This window comes from Pristis pectinata, chromosome 10 (genome assembly GCF_009764475.1).
Source record: "Pristis pectinata isolate sPriPec2 chromosome 10, sPriPec2.1.pri, whole genome shotgun sequence".
Taxonomy (NCBI): domain Eukaryota; kingdom Metazoa; phylum Chordata; class Chondrichthyes; order Rhinopristiformes; family Pristidae; genus Pristis; species Pristis pectinata.
In genome coordinates this window covers 85,034,445-85,053,540 of record NC_067414.1, presented here as the reverse complement: position 1 = coordinate 85,053,540, position 19,096 = coordinate 85,034,445, and the positions used below count along the sequence as shown (strand labels likewise).

Sequence of the window (19,096 nt, the reverse complement as noted above, 5' to 3'; positions counted from 1 at the left end):
TAGCAGCTGCTACACAACTTCAATTCTATACTTGGATATAGAAAGGAAAATTGCAGATAGAAAGAATTAAAAAAACAAAATGTTTTAAATTTTAAACTTAAGATTCCAACAACTTAGACCTGAAGGAATGGGAATTCACACGCAACAGTTAACTTTCAGGACCAGTTTTATTTTGTCATGGCCAATACATTGTTAAAAGGGGCAAGTAAAAGCAGATAAAGGTGGAAACATTCAACAGGTCAGGCAGCATATGTGGAGAGAAAAACAATGTTACACTTTAAGTCAATAACTTTCCATCAGAACTTGTTATGGAGCTAATTAGGTTGAAACAGGCATGGCCTAACACATTTTGAGGTTTAGTCATAGCTGTTGCACAAACACAGCTATTCAAAACAGTCCCATGGAAAAGCAGTGAGAAAATATTATTAATTAATAAAAAATAAAAAAAGTTTTTTCTTCTTGGTCAGTCTTTTGGGATTGAGATCAGCTTGGTTCTATTCTAGCTTTATGGATTCCAAAGTGGCCAATGTATGAATCGGACATTTCCATAAATGGGGCAGATGGGTGGGTAATTTTTGTTTTGTGGTGCGTTCCTTCTGCCACTGACACAAGGCATCCATGTAGGCCCTATTCATGGCTTCAAGGATCTCAATATCATCCCAAATAGTCACTGTCCACTTGAGCAGTCATGGGCCAGAGATTCTTAGTAGCCAGTGTAATCTTTTCCCAGGTCAGAATTTGGAAAAGAGCTCCATATTCATTGGAAAGATAAGCAAACCAAAGTCAGTGTCCTCTCCCAGTCCAACATCTCCAGTATTAAGGCCTTAGTTATACTCAGTTGACTACATTGGACAGGCCACATCAGCTGCATGCCCGAAGCCAGACTCCCGTAATTAAAAAAAAGCACATCCCTGACAGCAACATTTGCACTTATTTTCCATATTTTCTCATAATATAGGAAGGGACTATTCAGCTCATTGTCCGTTTTGGGGTTGCAGGATTCCCATCAATCCCGCTCTCCCATTTATTCCCCATGACCCGTTCTTTCTCACAATTCCATCAACTATCCACCCTTCACCCAAATTCTTTTGCTATCCATCTACATAGGGGGCAATTTACAGCAACAAAATATGCTACCAGCTTAGGACATGGAGGAAATCAAAGCAAAGGGAGGAAACCCACGTGGTCATTGGGAGAACATGCAGACTCCAGTCAGCACCCAGAACTGAACACTGGTCACTGGAGCCACGTGGTAGCAGCTCTAATAGCTGCATCACTGTCACCCCAATACAACCATGCATTTGCCCTTGGCTGAAATTGCTATGGCATTTCTGCATAATTAGTAATTAATTCATTAGTCTCTATATTGACAGCAACTTATAGTTTGCTTAGAAGACAAATACAAATAGGATCTTTAGGTGACTGAAGCATCTATTTTCCAGTCAAGGTTTGCTGTGCAAGTATGCTTTGACTGATAACAAAGATAGATAGGAATAGCCACTTGAGGAAGACATAAAGGAGGCTACAAAGGGATATAGATAGGTAGGGATATGCAAAACTGTCCATTCTGGGGTGAAAACTATATGAAACACATTATCTAAATGATGAGAAATTGTAGAGTTCGGAGATGCAGATAGATCTGGATGTCCTAGTGCATTATTCACAAAAGGTTTGCACGCAAGTACAGCAAGTAATTAGAAAATCTAATAGGATGTTACTGTTTACTGCTAGGGTAAGTGAATACAAAAGTCAGGAGGTTATTTATCAATCAGGGCATTGGTGAGTCCACATGTGGAATGTTGTGTATAGTATTGGTCTCCTAAATATAAAAGAATGATGTTAATGTATTGGATGCCATTTAGAGATTTACTGAACTAATACCTGGAATGAACTTTTTATCTTGTGCAGAAAGTCTGGACAACCTAGTGTGGTATCTGATGGAACTTTGAAGAGATGGAGGGAACTTGATTGAAACATACAAGATCGAGAGAGATTTTGACAGGGTGGATATGAAGAGGATGTTTCCCCTTGCAGGAGAACCTAGAACCAGGGGCCACTATTGAAAAAAACATAAGGGGTCACTCAGTTAAGGCAGAGATGATATTTTCTTTCTCTCTCTTAAAGATTCACAACTCCTTAGAATTGACTTCCTCAAAGTGTCGTTGAAAAAGAGACTATGAATATTTTTTCAGGCAGAGGTAGATAGGTTCTTGATAAGCAAGGGGGTGAAAAGTTGTGATGGGTGGACAGAACTGCAGAGTTGAGGGTACAGTCAGATCATCATGATCTTATTAAATGGTTGACAGGCTTGAGTTGCCTACTCCTTTTCCTAATTCATATGTGCATTTGTTGATTGTTTTTTAAAACACAGGCTGCTAGATGGAGAACTTATGGCTACAAAATGATATTAATGTTATAACAAATATAATAAGTATTGAGTATAACATGAATTTGAGAAAAAGAGATCAGTTCTTTGGTGTTATGTCCATGCCCTATCCGTTTGGATGTGTTGACTTACTTTTCAGCTAAATGGTATCACTGATCAAGACCATGAATGTCAGTAGACTGTTTTGTACTGGATGTTCCTGAGCTTGAGGGTTGTTGGAGTTATACTTCTCACTGCCTCGGTAAAGCAGCCAGCATAATCAAAGACCCCACCTACCCCGGACATTCTCTCTTTTCCCCCCTCCCATCAGGCAGAAGATACAAAAGCCTGAAAGCACGTACCACCAGGCTCAAGGATAGCTTCTATCCTGCTGTTATAAGACTACTAGGTGGTTCCCTAGTATGAAAAGATGGACTCTTGACCTCACAACCTACCTCGTTATAACCTTGTATCTTATTGTCTACCTGCACTGCACTTTCTCTGTAGCTGTCACACTTTCTTCTGCAGTCTGTAATTGTTTTACCTTGTACTACGTTAACGCACTGTGTAATGAATTGATCTGTATGAACGGTATGCAAGAGAAGTTTTTCACTGTACCTTGGTACATGTGACAATAATAAACCAATTCCAAATATATCAGGCATTTGGAAGTATTCAGTCACATTTCTTGTGACTTGGAGGAAGTGGAGAGATTTTTTTGGGTAGTTGGTGGTAAATGTTCACCACACTTTCAAGGGCAGTTAGGGATGAGCAATAAATGCCACTGACATCCAAATACTATAGCTGAATCAATAAAGAAACAAATATCCAAGCTCTTACTTCTTCTAATGACAATATCATTTGTGGATCTGATATAACTATTCTCCATTTAGGAAGGTAGACTGTGCTTTTACACCCCTATTTCATCAGTGAGGTTTACAGAAAATGCCTAGCATGGGTTCTTTTCTTTTTTTCCAGGGCACTTCTAATGGTCTCCCATTAAAGATGCTGGAGGAGCTTGGAACTACTTTGGAATGAATAAGTTATAAAAATATTTTGTTTAAGTGAAAAGTAGAATTTCACCAAAACTTGATGTACATACCATAGGTCACATTTAGCATGAATACTGTATCTCCCACTTTCAGATCCTGACTTCTTACAATAATGTTCATCGCCATTGTAACATTTGGTACCAGCACCAAATCCATTGGAGAACATCCTGAAATACAGCAAAAACTTCTTACAGAATGTATATGTTTATGGTAAATTGTCAAAATAATCACGGCACAGAAAAAAGGATGTAATAGGAGAAAGGAAGAAGGCAAACTAAAACATTTCATACCTACAAACTCAGCTAATCGTTTTGTAATAAAGACCAAATGAGGAAGCAATTCTCTATCATAAAATCGCAGAGGTTGCCTTTCAATATATAGCTGCCATTTCTGTAACAGAATTTAAAATAATTAAATGACTTCAATCTTTTGAGTTCTGTAACATTAAAATGAAGAGTAACAACCCATTATTCAGTGAATTGGATGGCAAGTGTACCAATGATGTATGCTGTTTCACAAATAACATTGGAGCATCTGGTCTTCCATTTGATAGTTACTGATACACAAAATTAGTAATAATAATTGTATTATCCACCTTTCCACCTTAAAACTGACACTATGCTTCATAAAAATACACATATAATTTTCTGTAATGAAAAAAAATGCTGAAAAGAAAGAAAATGTACTGCTGTAAGATAGGAAACACAGTAGCAAATTTGTGCATAGCAAATTCCTATAAACTGGAATGCAATTATAATCAGATAATCTGTTTTAACTATGTTGAGCAAGAGACAAATATTGGTTAGAACACTGGGGATAACACTCCGTTCTTCTTCAAAATGGTGCCAAGGGATAAAAAAAGAAAAACTGTAGCTGCTAGAAATCTGAAATAAAAACAGAAAATGCTGGAAAGACTCAACTGGCCCAGCAGCATCTGTGGAAAGAGAAACAAAATTAACATTCCAGGTCATTTGTCAGAACTCACATGCAGTATTTCAGATGGAACCTGTATATGATTCACTTTTGGAGCAGGACATGGAAGAATAATCTTCTTTCTCCAGCTGAGCATCCTACCAACTGAGAAATGGCTGAAAAGTGTTTTGGGGCAGCCCAAGATCATGGAAGATGCTATAGAGAAGCTCTTTCTTTCATGGCATGGTTGTCTGAACAATTAATTGCAAAGCCAAAGGCTAAAATGGAAGCTTATTGGTCTGTTCCCACCTTCCTTAACTTGCTAATTTCATTGGTCTTGTTCTAGTTTTGTTGATCAGCTCAAACATGCATTGATATCCTATCACTTGGATAAACTCTGGAAAGTTCACTCAGCAGCCTCAGGCATTGGTGGGAGCATTATCTTAGGGTTGCCAACAGTCCTGTATTTGATCAGCACTTCACAAATTTGAAAGGAAAGATGCTCATCCTGTATGATACAGGATGCTAATTGTCTAATAAATCCAGAAGAGGCCATTGGGAGCAGGACCAAGAATTTAAAGGTTAGCCAGAGTTCATTAAAATAATAATCAGCAAAATCACAACAGCTTACCTTAATGACTAGAAAGAGTGTTATGGAATCTGTGGCTGAAGACTCTACTCCCTCTGCTATCTATGTGGTCTCAAGGGTACTCCTGGGCCCCAGGGACAGAGCTGGGGCCTGGCAAGACCTCTCACTGGCACATAGTGCAATTTCTAAGATATCTTTGAAAAAGCTGAAATAGGTACAAAATTAGCACATCCACCCCCAAATGATCTCACAGATTTTACTCGTCAGAGATGGCCACATGTACATGAACTTGAGGAATTTCAGAAAAGTGATGCTATGAAAGGCGAGGACTTTTTTTTTGTACAATGGATAGGGAAGCTTCCTGACTTAGTGGACAAACATTTCCCACTTCTTTGAGACTAAAGCAAGAACAGCTAGCTATTTGAAGAACTTTGGTTTTATAGAAATTTTCTGAAAGGCTTTGTAGCTTTCTCTTATTAACTTAATGGTCAGATTTCAGACAACTGTCAGCTCTTTGCCTCCACTATTACACTCATTCTCAAACTGCACAATTTCTCCTTTAACTGTTTTCACTTTCTCCAGATCAAAGGTGTCAACATGGAAACTTGCATGGACCCAGGCTATTCCTCTCTTTTTGTGGGATTTCTGGAACAGTCTTTAAGTTCTAGTAGGGTCCCTTTGCTCAACTCTTTTCCTATTACATTGAATGACTGTACTGATGCCAATTCCAGCACTCATATAGAACTCAAGAACTATTACTTTTGCCAGCAATGTTCATCCATCTCCCACTTTCACATAGTCCATCTGACCATTTCTTTCCCTTTCTGGATTTTTATCATAGTTAGGGTCAAACATCCATTAAAAGCCTACAGACCCTCACACCTACCTAGACTTTATATCCTCCTACCATGCCTTTGTACCCTGCTAGTTCCTCCATATCTGCTCCAATGACAAGACTTTCTACATAGGCACCTGAGATGACGCCCTTTTTCCTGAACTGTGGCCTTCCTTCTACCATGGTTTTCAGAACAGATCTCATCCATTTCCCATACCTCTACTCTCTTCTTCTCCTACTTCCTAGTCCAATTTCCTTTCTGAATCGGGCAAGAGTAGAATTCCCCGGTCTTCATTTTCCACCCCTCCAGCCTCTGCATTCATTTTTTTTGCCATTTCTGCTACCTTCAATGAGATACCACTGAGTACATTCAGAGCACTATGAGAAGACACATCTTCCCTTCCTATTCCCCTTGCAACTCCCTGATCTGCTCTTCCATCTCCAGAAACCCACTCTCCTTCTCATGGCACTAGAAATGCATTGCAGGGGATGCAGTGCCTATACTTTCAACTATTCTCTTCCAACCATCCAGGGACCAGCCCTTCCAGGTGAAATAGTGATTCATTTGCACTAAAGTACTGCATCTGGTGCAGATTGTGTGACTGTTTTGCAGAGCACCTATATTTAGTCTACGGGGCAACTCTGAGCTTCCTGCTGCTTACAACTTGGAATGTTTTATTAAACTCCCACTCTGACCTACCTGTCAGTGGCCTCCTGCACTGTTATAATAAGGCCAAATGTTAACTTGAGGAACAGCACCTTATCTTCCATCTGGGCACATTGCAGCATTCTGAACTCTATCAAATTCTACAACTTCAGGTACCTTGCTTTCTCTAATGAGTTCTTCTCACATATCCACCTATAATATTGGCTCAAATTTTCTCCCTCTATTTGCATTGTCTGACCTGCTGGCCATGTCTCAAGCTCTGTATTTCATATTCCTTTGTTCATATTCTCCCTCCATTATTAACCCATCAACTGGATAACTTCATTGACAGCTCATCCTGATAACAACCCTGGCTTCAGAGATATTCCCTTTGTCCTATCCATTCCACCTCCACCTAAGCAGAGTTAGCATGGATTTATAAAAGACAAATCACATCTAACTTGGAGTTCTTTGACAACGTGCCTAGAAGAATAAATAAAGAGGGAAAGTAGTGGATGTGGTGTATTTGGATTTTCTAAAACGTCCACACTGGAAGTTAGTCAACAAGGTCAGAATACATGGAATTGGGTATAATGTACTGACATAGATGGAGACTGATTAACAGACAGAAAGCAAAGAATGAATAAACGTATCTTTCTCATTGGCTGGCTGGCTGCGACTAGAGTGGAGTACCACAGAATTGAAGCTTCTGCCTGAACCATCTGCAATCTATATTGAAGATTTGTACAAGGAGAACCAAATGTCATAGCTCCAAGTTTCTTGACGATACATAGTCAAGTAGGATTGCAAGTAGGGAGGAGGATATAATAAGGCTGAGTGAGTGAGTAGGCAGGCAAGAACATGCAGATAAAATGCAATGTAAAAAGTCAGTGTACAAAGTAGAAAGTAAAGATTTTTTAAAAAATCCAAGCATACAAATTTCCAAAATGACACGATAGGATAAATACAGGGAAGACATTGCCCTGGGCAAGGATCCAGGAGCAAGGACCAGGAGGTAGAGTTTTAGAATAAGGGGTAGATGAAGACACTATACCCACCCCCCACAAAGTGGTGAACCTTTGGAGTTCTCTTCCCCAGAAGGGTGTGGAGGCTCCATTATTTGTGTACACACAAAACACAGATTAAGTGTCCATAAATTCATCATAGGTTATGGGAATAGTGTTGGGAAATGGCACTAAAGCAGATGATCAGCCATGAACTGAAAGAACAGGGAGCAGACTTGAAGGACTGGATGAACTACAGTTGCTCCTATTCCTTATTTCTCATGTAAGTGGTGACTGATTGGGAAACATTGATGTCAAAAAGGATCCAACTATCCTTTTGCACAAGTAATTCAAAGCTAACATATAGGTGCAGTGAGCAATTAGGAAGACAACTGATATATTGGTCTTTATCATAGGGCTATTTTGTTTATAGCAGTAGAGACATCTTGCTGGAATTATGTAGAGCCCTGGGGAGACTACACCTGGAGTGCTGAGTTCTGATCTCCTTATACAAAGGATATACTTGCCATTGAGGAAGTGCAAAGATTCACCAGACTGGTTCCCAGAACAGTGGATTTATTGTATATAAAAAAATTGAGCAGATAAGGCCCATATTTTCTAGAGTTTAGATTGCATGAAATCAGCACTCAATCTTGGTGTTATGAATGAGAGGGTACATTTCAAATGAGATTTCTCTCATTGACACACAAGATTCCAGTTGGTTTATTGTCATATACACCAGGGTAAATGAAATTTCTTGCTCACATGAAGTCAGGGTAAACAGTATACATGGTAATATTAAAGACAACAACAAATATAACAAGTGCAATCAGCTGAATGGTGCAAAGAATCTAGTGCAATTAGAAATTAGGGCAAAAATAAATGATAAAGTGGCAATAATGGAATAACCGAGAGGTAGAATTAAGAGTACAGGAACATGGCAGCAACCACCAGAAAGGAGGTGTGAAAGAGCTGATTGGTTCAGAAGTCTGATAACACTGGGGAACAAACTGCTATCAAGACTGGACATCCAGATTTAAAATACTTATAGGGCTCAACAGAGTAAATGCTGGGAGGGTGAGGAGTCCATGACCAAGGGTTATGGTTTTGAATTAGTAGAGCACTTAGCACTGAAATGAGGAAAAAATTCTTCACTCAGGGTTTGGCAAATTTTTGGAATTCTCTGCCCCAGAGGGTGGCTCAGTCATCAGCTTCATACCAAACAGATGATACATTTCTGGATATTATGGGAGTCAAAGGACATGGGGATAGTACAGAAAAATAGTGCCTAGGTAAAAAAAAAATAAACCATGATTTGATGAATGACAGGGCACATACAAAAGGGCCAGATGGTCCACTCCTGCTCCTAACTATTATGTTCTTATGCACAATATCTAAGCCAACACTTCTCTTGCATTGAATGAGGTATCATCCTTTGGATGAGGTGTTAAACTCTATTAACCCTCTTGGACTCAAGTTCTCAAGGCATTATTTCAAAGAAAAGCAGGAGAGATCATTCTGCGTGCTGGTCAATATTTAACACTCAACCATCATCTCAAACAGATTAATAGATTACAATTATGTTACTAGATGTGGAGCTTACTGTGCACAAGATTACAATCATGCAAGTTACTCAAAAGTAGTTCAGTGGAACATCCTGTGGTCATGGAAGATTATGTACAAAACAGGGAGTTCTTTTCACTGCACTTGGTAGCAATTATTGATAGTTGGGTCACTTCAGGCAGCATCAAAAATTAACCTGGTAGATTGACAGTATAAATTCCACCAAGTGATCAAATCTGTGCTTGCCGTGCAAGCGACAGCAAAACTCATTTGCAGATGCCATCACCAGAAGTCCCAGGATGGAAGTTAGATTGGCTGCGATTCAAACAAAATGTTGTAGAAAGATCAACAACAAAAAAAAAAACAGGGCAATAAGCTGTTCAAGGATCTTGGAGAGAAAATAGAATTTGCAGATGGAGTGGAAGTTTTGAAATGGAGAACTAATAGACCAATAGTAACAGGTCATATATGCAGCATGTGTATTCAAACATAGAACAGTACAGCACAGAAACAGGACCTTTGGCCCAGCATGTCTGCACCAACCATGATGACTATTTAAACTAATCTTTTCTGTCTGCATGTGGTCCGTACCTCAATTCCCTGCCCTGTTCATGTGTCTGTCTAAATGCCTCTTAAACGTTGCTATAATATCTACTTCTACCACCTCCCCAGTAGTGCTTTTCAGGCACCTACCACTGTAAAAAAAAAGTCTTGCAAATCTCCTTTAAACTTTCTCCCTTTCACCTTAAACCCATGTCCTCTAGTATTTGACATTTCCACCCTGGGAAAAAGACTGATTATCTACCATGTCTATGTTTCTCAATTTTATACACTTTGATCAGGTCATCCCTCAGCCTCTGACACTCCAGTGTAAACAATCCAAGTTTGTCCAACCTCTCCTTATAGCTAATACATTCCAATCCAGGCAACATTCTGGTGAACCTCTTCTGCACCCTCTCAAAAGGCTCCACATCCTTCCTGTAGCATCGTAACCAGAACTGCACACAATACTCCAAATGTGGCCTAATCAAAAGTTCTATACAGGTGCAATGCGACTTCTCTACTTTTATACTCAATGTCCCAACTGATAAAGGCAAGTATTGGTATATTATTGTCACTTGTACTGAGGTACAGTGAAAAGCTTGTCTTACAAACCGTTCGTACAGGTCAATTCATTACACAGTGCAGTTACATTGAGTTAGTGCAGAGTGCATTGAAGTAGTACAGGTAAAAAACAATAACAGTATAGAGTAGTGTCACAGCTACAGAGAAAGTGCAGTGCAATAAGGTGCAAGGTCACAACAAGGTAGATAGTGAGGTCATAGTCCATCTCATTGTATAAGGGAACCATTCAATAGTCTCATCACAGTGGGGTAGAAGCTGTCCTTAAGTCTGGTGCTATGTGCCCCGAGGCTCCTGTATCTTCTACCTGATGGAAGAGAAGAGAGAATGTCCCAGGTGGGTGGGGTCTTTGATTATGCTGGCTGCTTCACCAAGACAGCGAAAGGTAAAGACAGAGTCCAAGGAGGGGAGGCTGGTGTCCGTGATGCGTTGGGCTGTGTCCACAACTCTCTGCTGTTTCTTGCAGTCTTGGGCAGAGCAGTTGCCGTACCAAGCCATGATACATCCAGATAGGATGCTTTCTATGGTGCCTCGGTAAAAGTTGGAGAGAGTCGAAGGGGACAAACCAAATTTCTTTAGCCTCCTGAGGAAGTGGAGGCGCTGGTGAGCTTTCTTGGCCGTGGCTTCTACATGATTTGACCAGGACAGGTATTTGGTGATGTTCTCTCCCAGGAACTTGAAGCTGTCAACCCTCTTGACCTCAGCACCATTGATGTAGACAGGTGCATGTACACCACCTGCTTTCCTGAAGTCAATGACCAGCTCTTTAGTTTTGTTGACATTGAGGGAAAGGTTGTTGTCATGACATCATTCCACTAAGCTCTCTATCTCCTTCCTGTACTCCGACTCATCGCTGTTTGAGATACGGCCTACAACAGTGGTATCATCTGCAAACTTGTAGATGGAGTTAGAGCAGAATCTGGCCACACAGTCATGAGTGTATAGTACACCTTCTTTACCACCCTATTCACTTGTGTTGTCACTTTCAGGGAGCTTTAGACTTGCACTAAGATTCCTCTGTACATCAATGCTCCCAAGGGTCCTGCCATTAACTATATACTACTTGCATTTGACCTCCCAAAATGCAACACCTCACACTTTGGGGCATAGATAAGATGAATGGTTGGTCTTTTTTCCAAGGTAGGGAGTCTAAAACTGGAGGGTATAGGTTTAACATGAGAGGGGAAAGATTTAAAAGTGGACCCAAGGAGCAACTTTTTCCACAGATAGGGTGGTGGGTATATGGAAAAAAGCAGCCAGAGGAAGTCGTTGAGGCAGGTCCAGTTACAACATTTAAAAGATATTTAGACAGGTACATGGATAGGAAGGTTTTAGAGGCATATGGGTCAAACACAGGCAAATTGGATTAGCCCAGGTAAACAACTTGATTGGTATAAAATAAGACAAGATATCTTTATTAGTCACATGTACATCGAAACACACAGTGAAATGCATCTTTGCACCGAGTGTTCTAGGGGTAGCCCACAAGTGTCATCATGCTTATGAACAAGTTGGGCCAAAGGGCCCATTTCCATGCTGTTTAATGCTATGACTTGTATGAATTAATCATGATCTGTCACTGCTCTGTCCAAATTTCTAATTGATCTATATCCAGCTGTATAACTTGACAAACTTCCTTATTATACACAACTTTACCAATTTTCACATCATTTGCAAACTTACTAATCAGACCACTTTTTCATCCAGATCATTTATATACAAATCAGAGATCCCAGCACTGATCCTTGCTGAGCACTAGTGGTCACAGACCTCCTGACAGAGAAACACCCCTCCACCTTCTATGACCAAGCCAATATTCTAGTCAATGTTGCTGGAATCTCACCTGAGCAACATCCAGAGCATCTTTCAAAGTACTGCCAAAAGCACCATGGTTAATAAATATGGTCTCCTGCACCAAAGAGAAACAGTTTATTAAAAGACGTTAGAGCAATTCACAAAGTACATTTGCCTCCCCCCCCCCCCCCCCCCCCACAGCACCTGTGCTGCCTCTTTGAAAGTGCTATCCAATTACAAATTTTTCCTTTCATTTATCTCCAGTTCTCTTTTGAAAGTTATTAAATTCATTTCTGCCCCCACACTTCATTCTTTAGACTGTGTATTCAGACCATAACAAACTGCTGCAAAAAAATTCTCATCGTGTCTCTTATTACTTTTTGCCCTAATTCAGTGCCCTCTGATTATTGAAGCAACACATGAAAAGCTGGAGGAACTCAGCAGGTCAAGCAGCATCTGTGGAGGGAAATGCACAGTTGACATTTTGGGTCGAGACAGTTTATCTTGTCCACAAAGCAAGACAAATTTAATCTAACCAAATAATGTCTTAATAGTTTACCATCAATCAAAGTGATGGAAAAGGTCAACAGTGCTTTTCAGCAACACCTAATCAATGCTCAATTTGGGTTTTGCCAGGACCACTCTGCTGCAGAACCAATAACAGACTTGATGAAAACATGGACAAAAGAGGATAGGCAAGAACGCATGCACTTGACATCAAGCAGCAGTTTTCCAGCTGTACTGTCAAGAGGCCTGGTGAAGTGTAGTCAATAGGACTTAAGGGAAAGGTCGCCAATGGCTACACTCATAGCTTGTACAAAGGAAGATAGTTGTGGTTATGGGAGGCAAATCATCTCAAACTCAGGACTTTGCTGCAGGTTCTTCCCCCTCAGGGCTCAAACAGTTTTAGCTGTTTCATCAAAACATCATGGCTGTTGATTTGCATAATGTGCAATTCCATTTGCAACTTCTCAAATAATTAAGTAGCTCATGTCTCCAGGTAACAAATCCAGAACAGGGATGATAAATGGCAAGTAACATTTGTGCCAGGCAATAAAAAAAAATCTCCAAGGAAGATTTTGAATCACCTATCCTTTATGTTCAAAAGCATTACCATTGATCCCCAACATCAACATCCAGAAATGGAATTGAACCAAACAAGTATTCTGGCCACACAACTGGTCAAGGCTACATACTATTCCTCCTCCCCTCTTTCCAGAGATCCCCCCTACTCTTCTCACCTCACTGCCTCTGCCCACTGCCCCTCCCATTACCCTCTTCTAATCCCAATTCTTTCCCCAGCTCCAAACCCTGCTGGGTCTTCACCATCCACCACAGCCACCTACCCCCACCCCCCCCACCCGACCTCCCCATCTCTGATGCTAAGCAGTCAATCCTCAGTGAAAGCCTTACCTTTGTACCCCTGCGTCACACCTCAATGAGTTCCGAGCCCGCCATCGTGTGGAGCTGTTCTTCCGTCACCTCCACTCCTATTTCTTTGGCAAGGAGCCCTCACCCCCCACTGGTGACCCCTTCTCACATCTCCAACACCCCCCTTCCTCTTGGGTACCATCTTCAGGCTTCTTACCCACTCTCAACCTTTTCCCCTCCAAACTGCCACGACATCAACCACCTCAATTTCTCCATTCTCCTGGTCCGCTCCAACCTCACCTCCTCCAAATGTGCTGCCCTCCATCGACTTCACACCAATCGCAATCGTCATCAAACCGTTGTAATCTGGCGGACTGACCTCTACTTGCAGGGGCCAGACAACAGCTCTCGCATACCTCTTTTTATCCACCCCTGGGCGATGACCCCACCGACAAACACCAGGCCATCATCTCCCTCACTGTCACAGATCTCATTACATCAGGAGAGCTCTCCTCCACAGCCTCTAACCTGAGAATGCCTCAACCCCACACTTCCTGCTTCTCTCTCTTACTCAAGATCCACAAACAGAACTGTCCCGGTAGGCCCACTGTTCCTGCCTGCTCTTGCCCCGACAAACTTCTCCTCATACCTTGACTCCATTCCGTCTCCCCTTGTTCAGTCACTTCCCACCTACATCCAGGACACCTCACATACCCTCCACCATTCTCTGGCCCCCACCACCTCATCTTTTCATTGAATCTTGATGCAGGGTTTTGCCCAAAATGTCAACAGTTCCTCTCCTCCCACAGATGCTGCTCGATCCACTGAGTTCTTCCAGCAGATTGTTTGTGGCTATATTAGTTCCATCTTTCCTTACAGCATAAGAGGCCAAAAAACAAACTGCTGTAGGAATTCAGCAGGTCAAGTAGCATCTATCGAGGCAAAAGGAAGTTCCTCGACTACTCCACTCCCCTTACCCACTCCAAAATCAAAACATGACACTGAGTGATCTGGTCTTATGTTCGCACCTCAAAGAAATCCAGGCCTGACGTGATGTCGGGGTCTTCTTCCACCACTTCCACCTTTGTGCCCATTTCTTTGGAGAGGAATCCCAAAGAAATGGGCACAAAGGTGGAGGTGATGGAAGACCCCTTGTCATATCTCCAACACTCCCCTTTCTCTTGGACACCCCCTTCTGGCCTGTTACCCTCTCTTGACTTTTTCCAATTCCAATTGCCAACACAACATCTACAGCCTCAACTTCTCCACTCCCCTCACCCACTCTGAAAAGAAAATAACCACCCCTTTGCCTCCACAAATGCTGATTGACTAGGTGAGAGTTCCTCCAGCATTTTATTTTTTGCTCCAGCTTCCAGCACCTGCAGTCTCTTGTATGTATCTCCTGAGAAGGTGGCCATTTTGAGATATCAAATCTATGCAAGATCACAGAGCAGCAGAGCTAATCTTCTCAAATGGGAAACTTCTCAAACTACATTGACTACTCTGCAGAATCTTACTCGAACCTCAGTAGTCAGTCTGCAGTATGCAGATGATGCTTGTATTTAAGTGCTCAAAGGCTGAGCTCCAAGCTCAAAATGTTTATTGAAACATACAACAGGATGGGCCATGGGCCTTGCTTTCAGCATCCCAAAGACAGAAGATCCTTTACCAACCAGAGCCTACTGCAACACTTTCTCTCAATAGAGACAGCAACCCCCTGAACTATGCATCCATTTACTGTACCACTCCTCAAGTCAAGTTTATTGTCATGTGTACAAGTACAGTGTGGTAGAGGTACAATGAAAAACTTGCTTGCGGCAGCATCACAGGCACATAGCTACAGACAACACACAAAATATAAATTATACAAGACAGAAGAGAGAAAACAAAACTGCAAAAACAAGATCCAAATACAAAAAAAAAGACACAATCAAAGACAAGTCCTTGGTCATGCAAGAGGTGGCCGATGGTGTTCCATTGCTGCTCTTTGTCATTCCTTTACTAAAACTTCCAAAGCAACATTTGCAAAGTGGTAACAGTGAGTGGATTGCACCTAAATTCCCTCACAAGTGGTCAAATCACAGTGAAAATTGAGCAGCGAGGCACAAGCACCATTTTAGCCTACAATCTTGTTAATATAAATCAGGTAGGTTTTTGCAATCCCGATACTCATTTCCCACCAGATTCTGTGCCAGCCAGATTCCTCCATCCAGCTGTTTCACACAATGTTATGCTAATCAGAGCACCGATCAATTCAAAGCGCCGGTAGGCATGTTTGTGCATTCACATGCATGCTTAGTTCACGAGGATCATCAAGAATGAGAAAACAAATGCAACTTTTGTCTATAGCAAGAAATCCTACCTCCTCCAGTAGAAAATGCTTTTTCCTCATCCACTGACCAAATCTTGGAATACTTCCGTTATGATAAAGGAACTTGGGCAACTCGAATGGCAAGGTAGGGGGAACATAATTCCCTGCCTAAACAGGAAAGACAAACTTAACACAAGTGTGCAGCAAGTAATTAGGAAGACAAATGGAATGTTGGCCTTTATAATAAAGGGGGAGGAGTACAAGAGAACCGAAGGCTTGCTACAATTATGCAGGGCTTTGATGAGAGAGTTGTCTGATGAGAGAGAGACAGAGAACAAAGTGGCCTATTTTCAGAGGTTGAGCTCCAAGCATCTGGGTGCAGTGCAAAAAGAAGTTCAATGATCTCTCACTCGAGGCAAAGATCAGTGACTGCATCTTCAAATACCACATTCGATCAGTTGCTGTACTAGCCTCAGACATCATGCAACTCAATGTTCTCACCTTCCAGTCAACTGATATAGTCAAGACAGGCCACTTTGGCTGCAAGTCATCCATCTGTGATATTGTCTTAGGTTTTTCTCTCCATTAGTGCAGCCTCAGCAGCTGGGCGTGTAAATGCAGGGCTGCATGACATCTTACACATTCTTTTATCAGTATTCTCATGAAATGTCCTCCTCTCATAGCTTTTGTTCCATTTTTCCCCCCTCTAGCTGTCCCCATTAACCCATCAACCAGATAATCTCTACAAATTATCCATATGACAACCATGGCCTCAACCTATCAGAGAGATTCCATTCTCCATACCTCACCATTTTCTCCCAAATTAAAACTTAACAACTCAAAATGCTAACATTGCTTCCCTTTCTACAGATTCATCCCTATCCAACATGCTAGATGTTTCCAGCATTTTCTTTCTTATTTCAGATTTCCAACATCTGCAGTTTTTTTTTCCATAATGGTTCTTGACCTGTCTTAGCAAGAGTCAGTGTTTCAGCTCAAAAGAGCCTTGAGTGGAGCACAAACTTTACTACACCAATGGAGCTATACTTTGGGAAAGGCACAAAAGCGAGCTGAACTAAGGCACAGCAAGAAAGCATAATCCTTTAGATGCACACTTTAATCCAATGGATATTTGTATATGAAACAGAAACGGGGGGGGGGGGGGGGGGAATAAAAATCACAGACCAATTTGTTGGCCTGAAACCTGTATTGTGACCAAAAGCAAGGTCTCACTGTGAATCACAATCTCCCTGTTCATTTTCAGGGGCTACATCAGCTTTTGAAACTCCCATTGTACAACTCTTTGAATACTGCAGTGTATTTTTGTTTCTTTGCTGTTCAAAATTCTTCAAATGGTTGTTTTAGAAGCAATAACTGCTAGTTTTCCCATCCAAATATCCTGTATCAATGTCCTCCTATTAACTCCCAAGTAAAAGAAAACTAATTAATAAAATTCCCTGTCAAGTAAAAATAAGAAAAAAAAAATCAAACCTTTATGGCTCCCAGAAGTTCTTGCACATTTGATGAATGAAATGACCCAAAGTCTCTTCTTGCAGAGGTCACTAGATTAAAAAAACCAAAGACTTGCTTACAAAAGACAGAGTTTAGAGAGCTATAATTAGATTAAGCACTTTTCCACTGCTTGAAATAGATAATTTCCTTTACAGTTTGAAAACTGACTGTATCAAATCATCCGGAGTCAAATTTCACACGAGTGCTTTTTACAGTGGTCCTTGGTGTGCATATTGCAGGCTTTGGTGAGAAGGATCTGTGGCAATTTCTCAACATTGGGCTTTGGTTGGACATTATGTCACTGGTACCAGTCAGATAAGTGGTCGGCATTTTCATTTTTAGAGTTCAGCTATAGTATAGTTCAATGAGCTCCCCCCACCAACATTCTCATCCGCCTGGGAGAACTTGTTCTTACTCTGAACAACTTCTCTTTCAATTCCTCTCACTTTCTACAAATCAAAGGCACACCATGGGCCTGTCTTTTTGTTGGCTACGTGGAACAGTCAATGTTCCAAGCCTACTTTTGCACCCCCCCCCCCACCCCCACTCCCTCCCCTACAACAATGACTGTGTTGGTGCTGCCTCCTGCGGAATTTGATTTTATTACCTTCGCTACAAACTTCCACCCTACTCCCAAAATAACTTGGACCACTTGACACCTGTCTCCCTTTTCTGAATCTCTCCATCTCCATTAAAGGATGGAAACTCTCTACTGACATTTATCATAAACCCACCAACTCTCACAGCTACCCTGACTACACCTCCTCCCACCCAGTCTCTTACAAGAACTCCATCCCCTTTTCTCAGTTTCTCTGCCTCTGTCATATCTGTCTGAGTTTTTTTTTGTGCCAGGACATCTGAAATATCTTTCTTCAGGAAATGTTGCTTCCCCTCTACTGTGGCTATTGCAGCCCTCAAATGCATTTCTTCCACTTCCCAAATTTCTGTTCTTATCACCCTCTCCACCCAGACAGCACAGAGATAGTGTTCCCTCGGTCCTCAACTTTCACCCTACCAGCCTTCGCATCCAGCACATCATCCTTTGTCATTTCTGCCAGCTGCAACAGGATCCCACCACTAGTCACATCTTCCCCTCCCCACCCATCTGCTTTCCACAGGGAGCACTCTTTCCATGACTTGCTGGTTTGTTTATCCCTATGCACTCATCTTTCTCCCTCCCAGATATTTTCCCATGCAACCACAGGAGGTATAACACCAGTCTCTATACCTTCAGGCACCCAAGTGCTCTTCCAGGTGAGGCAGTGCACCTCCTCCAACCTCATCTAGTGCATTCTGTACTCTCAATGTGGCCTTCTCTACATTGAGAAGACCAAGCATAGGCCAGATAACCATTTTGTGGAACACCTACGCTCTGTCCACAATGTCAATCTGGACCTCCCAGTTGCTTGCCATTTTAAATCCCCCCTCATTCCCACACTGACCCATCAGTCCTCGGCCTTGTTCCTTGCTGGCTTCAAGATAGTTATGAAAAGGGACAAGGATGTTCTGGAAATTAAGATCTTGAACTGGGTGAAGGTCAATTTCAAAACCATAATACAAGACCTGGCAAAATAGACTGGGAATAGCTACTTATGGATAAATCTACATCCAACAAGTGGGAATGATTCAAAAGTGAAATAATGAGAGTTTAGGGCCAACGTTTCTGTAAGGGTGAACGCCAACAGCAACTCCAAGGAAACCGGGATGCCAAGGGAAATTGAGGGTTGGATTGAAAAAAAAAATGGAAATACATGGCAGGTGTAGAGATCAGAGGTTCAAGAAGGCAGCTCACCACCACCTTATCAAGAACAAGTAGGGTTGGACAATTAAATGCTAGATCATCCTGCAAAGCACACATTCCTCGAATGAATAAAAAGTGAAAATAGGGGAGGCCTTACAGACATATAGAAAGTATCAGTGTTACTTAAAGAAATTAGGAGGGTAGAGGGGCCATGAAATATCACTGGTGATGAAGATCAAGAATCCCAAGACATTAAGTATATTGAGGGCAAGAGAGAGT

The 19,096-nt window shown here is 41.5% G+C and overlaps 1 protein-coding gene across 2 annotated transcripts in view; it reads right to left on the bottom strand.

Moving 5' to 3' along the window:
- LOC127574962 (uncharacterized) overlaps positions 1 to 19,096 on the bottom strand; it is an 86,322-nt gene that overhangs the window by 53,793 nt on the left and 13,433 nt on the right. For both annotated transcript variants that reach the window (XM_052024530.1, XM_052024529.1), the window contains exons 2-6: positions 17,056 to 17,126; positions 15,616 to 15,732; positions 11,932 to 11,997; positions 3,708 to 3,807; positions 3,468 to 3,584 (exon numbers count right to left, since the gene is read on the bottom strand). In XM_052024530.1, coding sequence (XP_051880490.1) covers positions 3,468 to 3,584; positions 3,708 to 3,807; positions 11,932 to 11,997; positions 15,616 to 15,732; positions 17,056 to 17,126 — 471 coding nt within the window. The remainder of the gene's footprint in view (positions 1 to 3,467; positions 3,585 to 3,707; positions 3,808 to 11,931; positions 11,998 to 15,615; positions 15,733 to 17,055; positions 17,127 to 19,096) is intronic.